The sequence below is a fragment of the Triturus cristatus genome, chromosome 6 (assembly GCF_964204655.1).
Source record: "Triturus cristatus chromosome 6, aTriCri1.1, whole genome shotgun sequence".
NCBI lineage: Eukaryota > Metazoa > Chordata > Amphibia > Caudata > Salamandridae > Triturus > Triturus cristatus.
Window position 1 is genome coordinate 1,224,680,727 of NC_140589.1, and position 14,379 is coordinate 1,224,695,105.

The 14,379-nt window shown below is 48.7% G+C and overlaps 1 protein-coding gene across 2 annotated transcripts in view; it reads right to left on the reverse strand.

Annotated features, from left to right (window-relative positions):
- The window catches only part of FYN (FYN proto-oncogene, Src family tyrosine kinase), a 514,055-nt gene that overhangs the window by 123,983 nt on the left and 375,693 nt on the right, over nt 1-14,379 (reverse strand). For both annotated transcript variants that reach the window (XM_085612142.1, XM_085612143.1), the window contains exon 6: nt 3,391-3,489. In XM_085612142.1, the coding sequence (XP_085468268.1) occupies nt 3,391-3,489 (99 nt within the window). The remainder of the gene's footprint in view (nt 1-3,390; nt 3,490-14,379) is intronic.

Here is a 14,379-nt window from a genome sequence, read left to right on the forward strand (position 1 = left end):
AGCAAATGCTGTGTTCAGTATTTGTGTCTCCTGCCCTGTTCAAAAAGGCAGGGACAGCAGGGGGCAAATGTTCTGCAGCACCGTCCGCTGAAGTTTCCGGTTCAAAAATGAATTTACAAGTGTTTTTTTTTGTTTTGTTTTTTTTGCTCCCCTCCCCTCCGTGGGGCAAGTATCAAGGCTTCAGATGTTCCGAGGGGGGCTAGCGGTGGGCAGGCACTCGGCAGCGCTCGCCTCCACCGAGCTCACACGCGGCAAAGTAAAATTCCCCACCACGGCTCCGGCGGACCTCGAAGAGATGCAGAAAGGAGTGTGACCACGGCCGCTAAATCCCGCACAGCACAGCACTGCACTGGCTGTTCCAGAAACCTCCGTCACGGGTGCTAGCTGGAAGCTCACGGTGCTCTGCTCTGCCTCGCGGCCCACCTCGGTGCCTCAGCTGGGTCGCTCCTCCCTGAGCTTGCCTCGCCCACCCGCTCGGGAGGCTGTCACTGTTCCAGGAATCAGCACCGTTCTGCTCCGCTCAGTCCGCAGTCCGCAGCTTCTGCCTCAGCTTCCGGTTCAACTACTTGGCGCAGTGAGGCGGAGTGCAGGTCTGCAGTGTGGGCTGTTATGCAGAACAGGACTGGTTTGATTATTTTGTTCAGGAATGTATTTGGTATCTAGTCTAGGACTTACATCCTCTGATAACCCACTCACACTGATGATGCCATCCGCGACCTTGGCCACACATTTACTGGCATTCTGAAAGACTTTAATTAGTTTGCTCCTGATAAATGGCACGAGTTGCCCAAAATGCATAGAATCTCTAATCTGACATCTAAACATATCTGAATATTAGAAATTTACATTTGTATTGCTTTGAATGGATTAAAAGGATTTCCAACTGGAGAAAGACATATTAATGGCTGTTTTGTGTGGTGTCCTGTACTACAGAAAGATTTAACCCTATGAATGTATGGTTTTAATTTACTACCTGGGGATCAAGGCCAATGGTTAGGGTTTACACTCGTGTATTAAAACATCGAAATTGAGCTCCTTTAATGCAGGATTGCCTGAGATAATCCTTTGTAATCACAAAGGGGCTCCACAGTGTGAGGAGGAGGGAACAAGAGGTGTGAGGTTCTAGGAGCTAGCGGCCTCCATTGCTAAATGTTTACCACAGAAAGCTGCTCCTAGTGAAACGTGACCCTACTACAGTTATAAAACCATTGTGAGTGGGGGCATCTCACAAAAAGTAATGGACTGGTCTCACACACCACCTGGTGTCATGCTTCATCATCGGCCAGTCCTCGCCCTCTAAAACCTTCGTTTGATAGAGGGCGGGCATACACCTGAAGACAGGGATGCACTTCTAAACTAAAGAGTGGGGGCCAGTGAAAAGGAATGTGAGGTTAAAAATCATTATAGTTACCAGAAAATCAGTGTTAATGTGGCTAATAACTATATGATACTAAAAACATAGGACGGTGGGTGGGGTATTTAGTGTCCCCTAAACGGGGAGTGGGAACATCCGGGAGGACCGGGAGCAGTTACCTAGGACGAACTAGGGATTCTTTCCTGAGACAAATGAACAGGAGTTTTCCCTCCCCTCCCCCCATGTGGCAAGTAGTTTTTTCAACTAGGGCTTGACGTTTGGAAGCCATTTAGGAAGCGGAGTGCAGCCTTTGCCACACCCGCACAGTGGTACTTTCTTGCCACCAGTTGGTAAGAACGGAGCCCCCCTGTTTACACTTAGGTCCTGATGAATGCCCTGGACCCACTTGGGCCTACATGGCAGAAACATGTTGACCATTCACGAGACGGTTAGGGGACACTAAATACCCCACCCACCGTCCTATGTTTTTAGTATCATATAGTTATTAGCCACATTAAAACTGATTTTCTGGAAACTATAATGATTTTTAACCTCACATTCCTTTTCACGGGCCCCCACTCTTTAGTTTAGAAGTGCATCCCTGTCTTCAGGTGTATGCCCGCCCTCTATCAAACGAAGGTTTTAGAGGGCAAGGACTGGCCGATGATGAAGCATGACACCAGGTGGTGTGTGAGACCAGTCCGTTACTTTTTGTAAGATGCCCCCACTCACAATGGTTTTATAACTATAGTAGGGTCACATATCACTAGGAGCAGCTTTCTGAGATAATCCTTTTGCATAGATAGCAGCTGAAAAATCATCACCAGAACTTTTTATCTCTAGACTAAAATAGATCAAGCATTTTAAAAGGTTCTGAAATGATACATTTTATTTTTGCCACAAGTACGAGAACTCAAAGATGGTGTCAACAAATGCAACTTCGTTCTTCATCCTAATGACAGGGCCCAGTTCCCAAGGTATAATACCAGAATTTTGAGTTTTAAATATTGTGCTACATAAACACTGTAGCTAGAATATGGACTACCAAAATAGGGTGAAGGTAAATATATACAGTAAAGCATAGATTTACTATTCTTACCACTACATTTATGTAAATTATGATATATGTACCTTTAATGCATGTAGATGTGGAGTTAAGAATAGTAAATCTATGATTACCTATCTATACTTACCTTCTAAAGATTTTCTACTTGTGATATTTTTGTAGTACAAAACTGTTGTGCTCGCTATTCTGACATACAACTGTCCCCAAGGAGTACGATCAGAGACCCCGTGCGTCCCGGGGAGTGGGCTTAGTGGAAATGCGGGGCTAGTAGAAGAATATCAGTTTCTCTGAATTCCATTTAACTTATTGTATTGTATCACCACCCAGAAGGTAGTCCACTAGCCGAAAAACTGTGGGATATATGTACTCGACCGATGGACTAGATGGACTAGAAAATGCGTGTCACCTGCAGTTATGGCAAGCAATGACAAACAAAGGTATAATCATGGCTAAAGGATACAGACAGGTTAAACATCGGAAGTGATGCAGCCAAACCTTGAGGTACATCTCGTGAGCAGAGTTGAGGCTTACAGTGAAATGTTGGTATAGCTGCTAAGTGGGTCCTTCTGCCCAACAAAGGCTTATCCCACAAGAGACAGATTTATTAAAATCAGGTCTGTAAATACTAGAGCAATAACCTCCATCTTGACGATGTGATGTACGCTTTCCCAATAGAAGCTAGGAATCAAATTATTAAGATGAACAAAACTGCCTTGTTTTAGGGGAGTCCAAATATTTGCGATGAAACATGGCTAAAATCAGATGTAGATATTTTTTCAAATGTGCAACTTGTCTTTACAAAGTTATGTTGGCCATTAATTACCATCATTTTATCATTTGTTAGTGGTGTAGACCATATCCGAAAAGTACGCTGTTCACGACAAGCTAACCTCCTCATTGATAAAGAGTGTCTGCTTTCGCTTCTGAAATCAGAATATTCGAACAAGAACAAAATGGAAGGAAAACATACTCCTCTGCCTGGATGGAGTCAACGGGGGCCACATAGTTGCTGGGAATGTATCCTTTTCCACCTGTTGTCAAGGAACGCGCTTCCCACCAATCCCCTTCCCTGGAGCAGGGGCAAGAGAGAGAGAAATAGAGAAAAAAAGACAAAAAGAGAGGTGTATTAATTAGCATCATGAGTCAAATTTGTTCAGAAAGTATTTTCAATCATAGTCCAAAACCAAAACTTTCACAAGACGTTTATTAACAGATGGCAGTTACCATGACAAAAAAAGACTATAATAGCACCAGTTCATTTTCATTAGGGCACTTTGTGACACGTGTGATAACTACTGTCCTGCTTGAAGGAAGTGACCCGATTAGGGTCACTTGCGACCACCTCTCATCCTTCCTCACAAATGAAGAGTTGGACAGACAGTAGAGGATACAAACCAAAGATATTTATTAGAAGTACACTCGAGTGGAGTCCGGTCTGACCAGCCACCTTGGATTGCTGCAGAGGGACTGACCTCTGCCAATATGGTAACACACAATGTACATCTTCAGAACCACAAAAGACATGCCCAGACTGGAATTTTCCAGTTATTAGCTGGTGAACAAAGGAGATACAGAAGGATGAGCTGCAATCCTGGAATCGTCTACATGCTATCTCAGCGTCAAGGTTACTCTGCCTGCGCCCGCCGCTCTAAGGTTGGGAGCAGGCCTATCTAGTGAGAAACGTATATGAAGACAAAAACAGTCTATTCATTAGTACAGCGAAGCTCAACATTGAGGAAATACAACAAAAATATTGCAGGTGCTTTCTGCTCAGGCAGACATAGTGAAACAAAAGTAAGTTTCGATCATGACTCAAAATGGCGGCTGATTATAACGTGGTGCAGTGAATGCTAATTTAATTCGAACAATGCATAGAAAATTCAGCTAAAAGCATTTCCATTCCAACATGCTGGCCTTAAGGAACTGCAGGAATTTGTTTTTCCCTGCATATGGTATTACCACATCATTACGAGTTTTACAGATCAAACTTCTAAATATTGCAGATTTTCTCTGCACATATTTTACAATGTTTTTGCTGGCGAAATTTGTGTAGGGAAAACTGTTGTGTGTTTGCAGCAGTTTTGCACAAGTAATCTCAAATCATGTTGAACCTCTCTTTTTCTACCAAAGTGGGATTACCACCGGCCCAAATATGGGCCCTGGTGTTTCATTCCACAGCCCTCACTGTCAGCATACATCTGCCCTACAAGTTCTTCTTGATCTTCCCTACCACCTGCATGAACCTCTCTCATAAACGCTTCCATAAACTGAAGCGGAGTAATTTATACCCTGGTGCTAGTGCAAAAACAGTCCCAAATGGTATCTGAGCTTTTTTCTGCACTGCCTGTTCACAGTCGTGTGCACGTAGTGCTCGTTTGGCTTTTGCACACACTTTTGCCATCAATAGTGGTAACCGCAAGCGCAAAACAGTAAAATGGGCTAGTACCATGTAGAACATGGCTCGTGCGTATTATTCCCCATACTTAGCAAAGAGTGGTAAATCAGGCCCAAAAACAATGCAGGCATGCTGCACAAATATAAACTGAGCAGAGTATTTTTGAAACTGGTGTTACTCACATGGTCTTCAGTTGATGTTCACACCACTCTATCCCACTATCTGATGGAGTCCAAATCAAAAACCAAGAAAGCACCTGGGGCAATATTACAGAGAGTATCTTGGGGTGCAACAGGTGTTTGTGCCCATTTCATGTGCCCCCGGCACTTTGGCATTACGTAGGGTGTTGTGGTCCCTTCTGTAAATTGTATAAGGGGCCTGGGCATTCTGAACCAGTGTGCTCACAAGTGATGTTCCTGCATTTGCATGGGGGCGTGACTCTATGCGAATAAGAGAATCATTTGGTATTGCAGTTGTGCTGTATTACAGATGCAGCTGCAATGGCAAAGTCACCACGAGGCACACTGACTATGCACCCTATAAGCAGTGGCGGTGCATCCATTGGGGCGCTGGGGCGTTGTCCCACTAATGCCACATGGCCCCAACATCGTGTTTGAAATCGTTCCACTTCTAACTCACGAATTCCTGGCCAGCGGCGGCGGTTCACCGGGCCACGCCGAGTCAATCAGGACACTGAAGGGGGTGGGGCTGCGGCAGCATCAGGGTTTGACTGACAGTCAGTGAATCAGTGAAGCGCAGCAACAATAGTGCACATGTTCAGGTTTGGGCTGGTCATTTTCCCGACCAGCCCGAACATGCGCACTAGCCTGCACATTAGGAGAGCGAGGGTTGCTTCATGCCGAAGCCCCCGGTGTCCTAATGGCTGCAGACACCGAGGTGCAGGTAAAGGGTGACATCCAAGGAAGACTGACTCCGCCTCTCATCCTTAAGCTAAGGTTGACGTATGGTGCCATTTAAGGGTGTGTAGTGTTTTTAGTACGCTAGCCTAGTCCTGCCTAGTTAATTCTCAGAAGGTAGTGTGGTTGTCCCTGGTGAGGTGGAGGGAGCACATCTAGGCCCATTCATGGCAAGCTAGTGGTGCCAAGTATAGGGTGGAGCACTATGTGGTGAACAAACAACAATCAATCAGAGATTGGTAGAGCGCTAATCACCCCAAGAGGTATCCAGGCGCTTGTAGGAGGTGGAGCTACTCGAACAGACAGGTGTTGAGTCAACTCCTAAAGTCAGCAAGGTGGGAGAAGGAGATCAGAGGAGGACTGCCATCTCCAGTAGGACGGGGTGGTGGAAGAGGGCAGCAAACAGTGGTGAGCCCAGTGCTAGGCACTGCTGAGGAATGTTGCTGGAAGAGTTGTAGATCAGGGACCAGTTCTAGGCACGTGAGGAACAGGGAGGTGCTAGGTCAGGTGAGAAGCGCGGAGTAGTCTGCGTGTCGGGAAATGCAAGGAGCTATTAGGATATTGTTTGGATGTTCAGGGCTTCGGCGTGCACTCTGTCTGGTGTACATCTTGCGCGTGTCTCTTTTGTTTCGGCTCCGTCTCCCTCGTCGCATTTTTTTTGTTAAATGTTCATCCTGGTGAAATACAACTACTGTACAAATACTGACATAAAAGTGGAGACAAGGCGCGGGTGTCAAAGTCCACCTATTTTGGAAGGGGAAACATTATGTCACCATTCTGTCGTGTGCGCAAAAGGCTGCTTTATTGGGAGCAAGCTGTGACGTTGCGATTTTTGCTCTGCAGTTTCGAACAATAAGGTCAGTACTGAGTCAGTCGAATGTAAATTAGTGAATATTTAGTATAGCATGGTTTACGTCATGTCCATCGTGCGCAGGTTTATCCCCGGCTCTCACTCTGCATCCTGGTGTCACGACAAGCTGAATCAAGCCGGGTTATTGCAGAAACTACTTCTGACTTCATGGTTAGTGAAGAGCTATTGACTGGAACAAGCCTACCCAGGCGTTTACTGTAAAGGAAATGAAACCTGAGAGAGTGTGAGGCTCAGCCCCAGGCCGGCGACCACGTGTGGCTGTGTGAGCTGGGGTAGGCCTCTTTCGCGCCATCTGAGAAACGACGGACTCTTATTATTAAGAGTGGGCAAAATTTTTAAGTTGCATACTCGTCCTTCCTCAGTGTAAAACCAGTATTTTTGCAAAAATGGCGCCTGGTTGGTCAATGAGCGTTTGCACGTAAAGAACATCCTTACCTTAGATACAAATATAATGAATGACTCCCAAATGCAGTGATATAATTTTTTGTACCCTGTGGAACATTTCCACATGTTAATTAAATACACTTTAATTCTGAAGAAACGTTATCACATTTGGGAATAAAATGTTCAAACTATGAAAAATAAATAAAAAAATGAAATGCAGCAAGTCAGAGTGCTCACAAAGTGGCTAGATTGATATTATTCACACCCAAACATATTAGCGCTACTTTGCAGAGTTTGCCAGTGAAGCAGTACTTTTGTTTTCTTGTCTTTTTTTGAACAGCATTGAACAGCATTGTTTTCCCGGGTGGGGAAGTGCACCAATCCTAGGGTAATGCAATGATAGATTGATGGGTGGATCGGTAACCATGTTCTTCCTGCTTACATTTCACATGCTTTTCTTTGCTTTTTCCAGGATGCTGGTACTTTTTATTTGGGCAGCATATTGCTCTTTTTCTTGTCTAGTGCCTAATTTGAATGGAGTTGCGAGTATATTATAGTTCCAAGAGCACTCGCTACCACTGGCCTCTGGCAATTTTCAGAAACAATAAAAATGTCATGATAACGCTGATGGTTAATGTTTTCCCTAGAGAGAGATCAAAGTTTTGTCTAGTCTGTTATGAAGCTCAGTGGTTATACTGAATAAGCAGCTACCTATGTTATATGACATCTCTTTATTAATTTAATAACTGCACTTTCACAATTGCTTTATTAACCTTCCAGCTTTCTCAAATTTACTTGAAAATGCACCATTTGTCCACTGTTTTTCGGGCTCGCTATGGAGCAGTATGAAAAGCATTTTATGCCTCACCACTTTCAAATGTTACCAGCCGCCACTGCCTATAAGAGGTGGTGCACAGTCAGGGTATCCTCCAAGCGTGACCCTAGTACCACTTTGTTTCTACAAAGGTATTGATGATTTTATTATTATTACTTGAGGAGAGAGAGACAAGCTCATGTAATAATAATATTACCTAAAGCAGTCTCTAGGATAGACCGAAAAAAGCATGAAGGTAGAGGGAAAATGCAGACGATACAATGCTCAGATAAGGTTAGAAAGATAGTGCAGACAGTCAAAAGGTTTTGTGTTACATGAAAGGGCAGATTCCTCCCCTACAATTTTCCAGGACATGAGGGTACTATGCTAATTAGATTACACAAACGTAAGTAACCACTCTCTGCCTAGTGACTGGAAAATGTTGTCATACAAGATGCAATATTATGGTCACTATTGTTGCTAAGAACCAAGTTGTTATATGACAGTGTTTCAAAAATATTGCATATTAATACATATGGGAATCACTTACGAAAGGGAGTATAGAAAAATTGAGAGACAATATGAGGCGAACAGTAATTTCACAATATTCCACAGATCACTGGAAGATTATTGCCAGCTGGCACACAAGTTGTGAGTAGTTCACAAAGTTCATGCAAAGGATGTTCTGATAGGATTCTGGTGGTTTAACATGCCCCTATTCTGACTGGTTGATAGGTTGGCCACTCAGAATGCTTAAAGAGCAAGAATCTGTTTGGCTGCTCTTTCAACCTATGAGAAAAGTATTTTGTGTTAGAACTACTGTGATTGGCTTCTGCGATATTTTGCCGTCTATGGTGGTGAGCTCAGTGTATATCTTACTGCTTGTTTTGTGATCAGGCTAGAAATTGTGTTGTTTCTCTAACTGCTCTATATAGTGGATCTTGGAGTTTTTGTAATCAAATTTCGCAAAGTATGGAGACTAAAAATAGCAGATTGAAGCCAATTCGCTTTTTAGCTACTTTTTTTAAAGACAAGAAATCCCCCCTCATCTTCGTACAGCCGAGTCATTGGTTTGTCCACGTTTCATCATGATCCCAGCTCTTCCTCACATTGGAATTTAGTCCTCAGACTCCCAGAAAAACACATTGCAGTATGTTAGACCTGTCAGCCCTAGGGTGGTCTTTCCCTGTGTTTTTGCCCTTGCCTCATTTTTTCCACCCTCTTTTTCGTTGGCCTTAGGTCTCCGAGCGCCTTTCCATTGCTAATCAGTGTTAAGGTGCAGGTGCTCTCTTCCCCCAATATGGCTGCCACAGGCCCCTGCTACTGCGGAGTGGCCTTTTTAGTAGCACCCTAGTTGCCAGGAGCTGGCTGGGACCCTACAACATTGTTGCGACACCAGCCCGCCTGTTCGCCCATAGCTAGAGTGGGGAAGCTCCTGGAACTTGCTGGAACCTTCTAGAAGAAGGGTGGGGTTTACTTTTGCCGCCTTAGAGAGTGGTCACCTGACCTAGGGATACTTAAGGAAAGGAGGGAAACTTTTTAGTCAGTTGCGGCAACGCAGACCTGGGGGAACCTACGCAGGAGTTTTGGGCGGTAGGGCCTAGTCAGGGACCTATGCCACTGAAAGTGACAGGGCTTAGGTGCTGCCTTTTAAGTTGAGTGAGGGATCCTGAACTAGCCCACTGATCTGGCCCAGCGGGAGGGGAACCCAGGGACAACCTACCAAGCCTGCCTAAGGACTCTTGTCAAGCACCAACTCAAAACTACCCCCCCCCCCTCAAGAAACTCACCACCAAGGGCGCAGGAACCAACAAGCGCCGAAGAAGAGCTTTTAAATCCGCCACAGAACTGCTGGGGGATCAGCCAGGTAACTGCGCTGTGACACCCCCGCGCTTCCTGGCCCCACCTGGGATCCCCCCACCCTGTACCTAAGCCCCACCGTCGTGGGGCCTGGCCCTCCAGCCTGCCCGGAGCTGTGGCGCTCCCCTGCGGGCGTAGGGGGCGCTGGGCATCGATCGAATTGCCCCCAAACTACAGTCAGAGACTTAATTGCCCCCACCCCCGTTGGGGGGCCCTCGAATACTCACCGCTGCGGCCTCGCGCCGAGAAGCCCGAACCACGACATCCCCGGGGCCCGCTGAGGAGATTGGGGCCCCGGCACTGCTGTTGCGATCTGACCCTCGCGGCGGCCCCTGGTGGAGAGAGGGCCGCCGGGCGCCGGAGTAGGCCGCACTAGGCCAAAGCCATCATCCCCCTCACGTGACGGGGGCGGACTGGTAAACGCCGCCCCCGCCGCTTCCTGATTGGGTGGGGAGGTCGCGCCCCGCAGGCCGTGCTGCCATTGGCGGCTGCGGGCGCGCCCCCCTGCATCTGCCACAACCGGGCCCCCAGGAGCCCTCGCAGGGCTGGCAATTGATACTCCCGGGCAGTGCGAGGCCCGGCGGAGGCCCCGCGAAGCCTTGCCACCGCCACGATCCCAGTCCAGTCCCCCGGACATCGCTGGGGAGCCGACATCGGCAGCAGGAGGGGCTCTAGGAGCCGCGAGCCCTCCCGCCATGAAGAGACCGGTGGAAGGCACTTCGAGGAGGCCACTTCACTGACCAGGTAACCCCCGGGGAGGAGGGCGGAAGGCCGGAGAGAGGCCCAGAGTTCGCCCCTCCCCTGGGGAAATCTATTGTTAGGCCCAGTAGGCCACGTCACTACCCCGGATTCGGGACCCTTGTCACCAGCACCTCTCGCCCTCTGAAGGGCTTCGTGATAGTTTTACACGCAAGGTACTTTGGGGCACAAGGACCTCGCCCCAGACTGATGAATCGCTGCTCCTGGAGCCTGGGGGAATGCTCGAAAGGGAGTGCCCAGTCTAATGCTTTGTATACTTGCCATATTTAACGCTTGAGTAAATGCCATGAGTAGCGCTGTGATTTCTTGCTCAGTGATATGCAATGTTCAGCGCTAGAATGAACTGCAATGTCTAACGCTCGAAGGAATTGCCCAGTTTAGCGCTAATGAATTGCTATGTGCAGCGCTATGCTTAGATGCCATGTTTGAAGCGCTAATGAATTGCTATGTGCAGCGCTATGCTTAAAAGCCATGTTTGAAGCGCTAATGAATTGCTATGTGCAGCGCTATACTTAAATGCCATGTTTGAAGTGCTAATGAATTGCTATGTGCAGTGCTATGCTTAAATGCCATGTTTGAAGCGCTAATGAATTGCTATGTGCAGTGCTATGCTTAAATGCCATGTTTGAAGCGCTAATGACTTGCCCTGTGCAGCGCTTTGCGTAAATGCTGTGATTGACGCTCTCAGGAATCGCCAGGTGCAGCGCTTGGAGCTAATGCCATGTTTGACGTTTTAAGGAACTGCCAAATCTATTTCTAATGAAATGCTTTGATCCTAATGTTGATCCAGATAAAGCTGATTGGTTTTATTCAACCTACTGGTGTGGTGTCAATTATTGCGTGCGTTCCCTGTCTCAGTGGATGTGTGTGCTGTATGGTCACTTTACACGTAAGCCTTTGGGTGCCTACCTGCTCGCGCCACGCTACCCCCATAGGGCCTGGTGACCCCCGGTCCTACATTGTTGGCCAGCGGTGGGATAAGGACCTGTGACTATACAGCACCCTCCAGTGAGACGGTGGGCGCCGCAATTAGACGCCTATTGTGTATTGTATTGCTGCATTAATTGACCCCACTGTCTAGACTGAGTGTGTGGAGTCCTGGTTAGCCCAACACTGTTACTCACATCCTAGTATGTTTTTTGCCTTGATGTCTGGGTCCCCACCTGTCACAATGGAGTTCCAGTTAGCCAACCTTGAGGGGTATACAGTAAGGCAGCTGAGAGAATTCGGGCAGGGGATGGGGGTGCCTGGGGTGCGGAGAGCCAAAGGACCGGAACTCGGTGCAGCCTTGAGGGCATGGGTAGAGGCCCACCCAGAGGGTAGAGGGGATGGGGGACAGGAGGGGCAGGGTGCACCTCAGGAGGAGAGCGCGCAGGAGGAGCTAGACCTGCTCAATGTTGATGTTTCTGAAAAGCAGCAGTAGTGCAGGGTCTAGGAGGAGTGCGTTGCCAGAGGAGTATGTGGACAGGAGGGAGGAAAGGCAGTTGAAGTGGGAGCTGGCTAAGCTAGAACACGAAAGGGAAAATAGACGATTAGCGATGGAGGAGAAGAAGCTGGCACACGAGCTTCAGCTTAAAGAGTTGGAGCTGCGAGCTCAACAGTTGAATGCGTCAGGTAATGATAATGGTGGAAGCGTACCAAAGGCTCAACAGGAGCCAAAATGTTATCTACCCAAGGATGTGATTGCCAGTTACACGGTGGGGGATGACATTGCCAAGTGGCTGGAGGCGTATGAGGTGGCCTTGACAGCCCATGGGGTACCTGAAAGCAACTGGGGGGGTGGCCTGTATCGCTACATACCTCCCAATGTCAGGGACACCCTTTTGTACCTAGCAAAGGGGGATCAGGTCAGGTATGCCCCCATGAAAGAGGCGCTACTTAAAAAGTTTGGCCTCAACCCTGAAAGGTATCGGTAGAAGTTCCGTGGCAGCCATAAGCTGTCCACGCAAAATTGGGTGGATTTTTTTGATTATGCCCGTAAGGCTCTAGATGGTTGGGTGCGTGGCAGCGAGGTGCATGAATATGAGGGCTTATACAATCTGTTTTTGATAGAGCACCTCTTGGATAAGTGTTTTCCGGAGCTGCGCCAACATCTGGTGGACCGCAAGTTGACTGATCCCCGTGAGCTTGCGGAGGAGGCGGACATTTGGGTTAGCACCCGGGTGTCTCACAAGGGCCCCGGGGGAGATGGCCCGAAAGGCGGACAGGGTTTCCCCCAGAAGAAAGAGGGGGGAGATAAAAAGGTGGAGTTCTCACGAGGCCCACAAACTAGACAGTTTGGGAAAGGAGTAGGGACCCCACCTCAGTCCAATTCCCCAAAGCCCACTTACCCTGACAAGAGTCAGCAGCCAAGGATTGTGCGGTGCTATGAATGTGGGGAGATTGGACACTACAAGGGCGATCCTAAGTGTCGCAAGAGACCCCCAGCCCCAACGGGCGGGAAAGTGCTTGGGGTGGAGCTGCCCCTAGATAGGGAAGGGGAGTGAACAGGCCTGACCCTGGTTTCACTCGGGGATAGAGAGATGGTCCCATTGGCGTCCCTACTCCCTAACACTGCTAAGTACCAGCAGAGGGTGAAGGTTAACGGGGAGGAGGTGGAGGCTCTGAGGGACACAGGTACCAGCATGACAACCGTAGTGAGGCGGCTGGTGTCCCCTGAGCAGGTGATCCCTGAGGAGTTCCATCCGGCCGTGTTGGTTGACGGCAGTGTGAGTCACTATCCAGTGGCTCGAGTTCCCTTTGAGTGGGGAGGAGTCCAAGGCCTACTGAGAGTTGCGGTGAGCCCTGCCTTGCCTGTGGGGTGTTTACTAGGAAACGATCTAGAACACACCGTCTGGAAGGAAGTGGAATTTCGAGCCCACACTGAGATGCTGGAGTTACCAGGATGGACTTGCGTAGTCACGAGGTCCATGGCTGCCCGGCATGGAACTCAACCCGGGTTGGAGCCTGGGATAATAGCCCAACCCAACACCGATTTCGGAGAGGAGAATGTGGTGGAGGACACGCCCCGTGTGATGGATGGGGAGCCCGCGGAGGTACCCCAGGAGTCCGCGGAGGTGGATGTCGTTCCCGTGGGGGACTTGCCGACCCTTGCCGACTGGCATGTGGAAGGAGGGCCTACCCGGGAGGAATTTTGTCGGGCGCAGAAGGAGTGCCCCACGCTTGATGGCATGCGGCGGCAGGCCGAAGCCCAAGCGGCCAATCAGGAGACTAGCGGTTATCACGTGTATTGGGAGGATGGCCTCCTTTACAGTGAGCCTAAGGTTCCGGTGCATGGATCTTCGAGGGCCTTAGTGGTCCCCCAATGCTACCGGGCCTTCCTGTTGGAATTGGCGCATGAAATACCCTTAGCTGGACACCTGGGCCAGGACAAAACCTTTGCGCGGTTGGTCCCACATTTTTATTGGCCCAGGATGAGAGTTGCCTCTGACACCTATTGTAAGACCTGTAAGTCTTGCCAGGCGAGTGGCAAGACTGGGACTAAACTGAAGGTCCCTTTGGAACTGCTCCCGGTGGTCGGGACCCCTTTTGAGTGGGTTGGAATCGACATTGTTGGGCCGTTGGACCCTTCGACCTCAGCGGGACACCGGTTCATTTTGGTATTAGTGGACCACGCCACTCGGTACCCGAAGGCTATTCCTCTGAGGACCATCACTGCACCAGTGGTGGCACGGGCCCTGTTGGGGATTTTTACTCGAGTGGGATTCCCCAAGGTCGTGGTGTCAGACAGGGGCACGAATTTCATGTCGGCATACATGCAGGCCATGTGGAAGGAGTGTGGAGTGACCTATCGGTTCTCCACCCCTTAACACCCCCAGTCTAACGGGCTCGTAGACCGCTTTAACAAAACTCTAAAAGGGATGATCCAGAGCCTGCCAGAGGACATGAGGCGGAAGTGAGACGTCCTCCTCCCTTGCCTGCTGTTCTCCTACCGTGAGGTGCCGCAGAAGGGAGTCGGG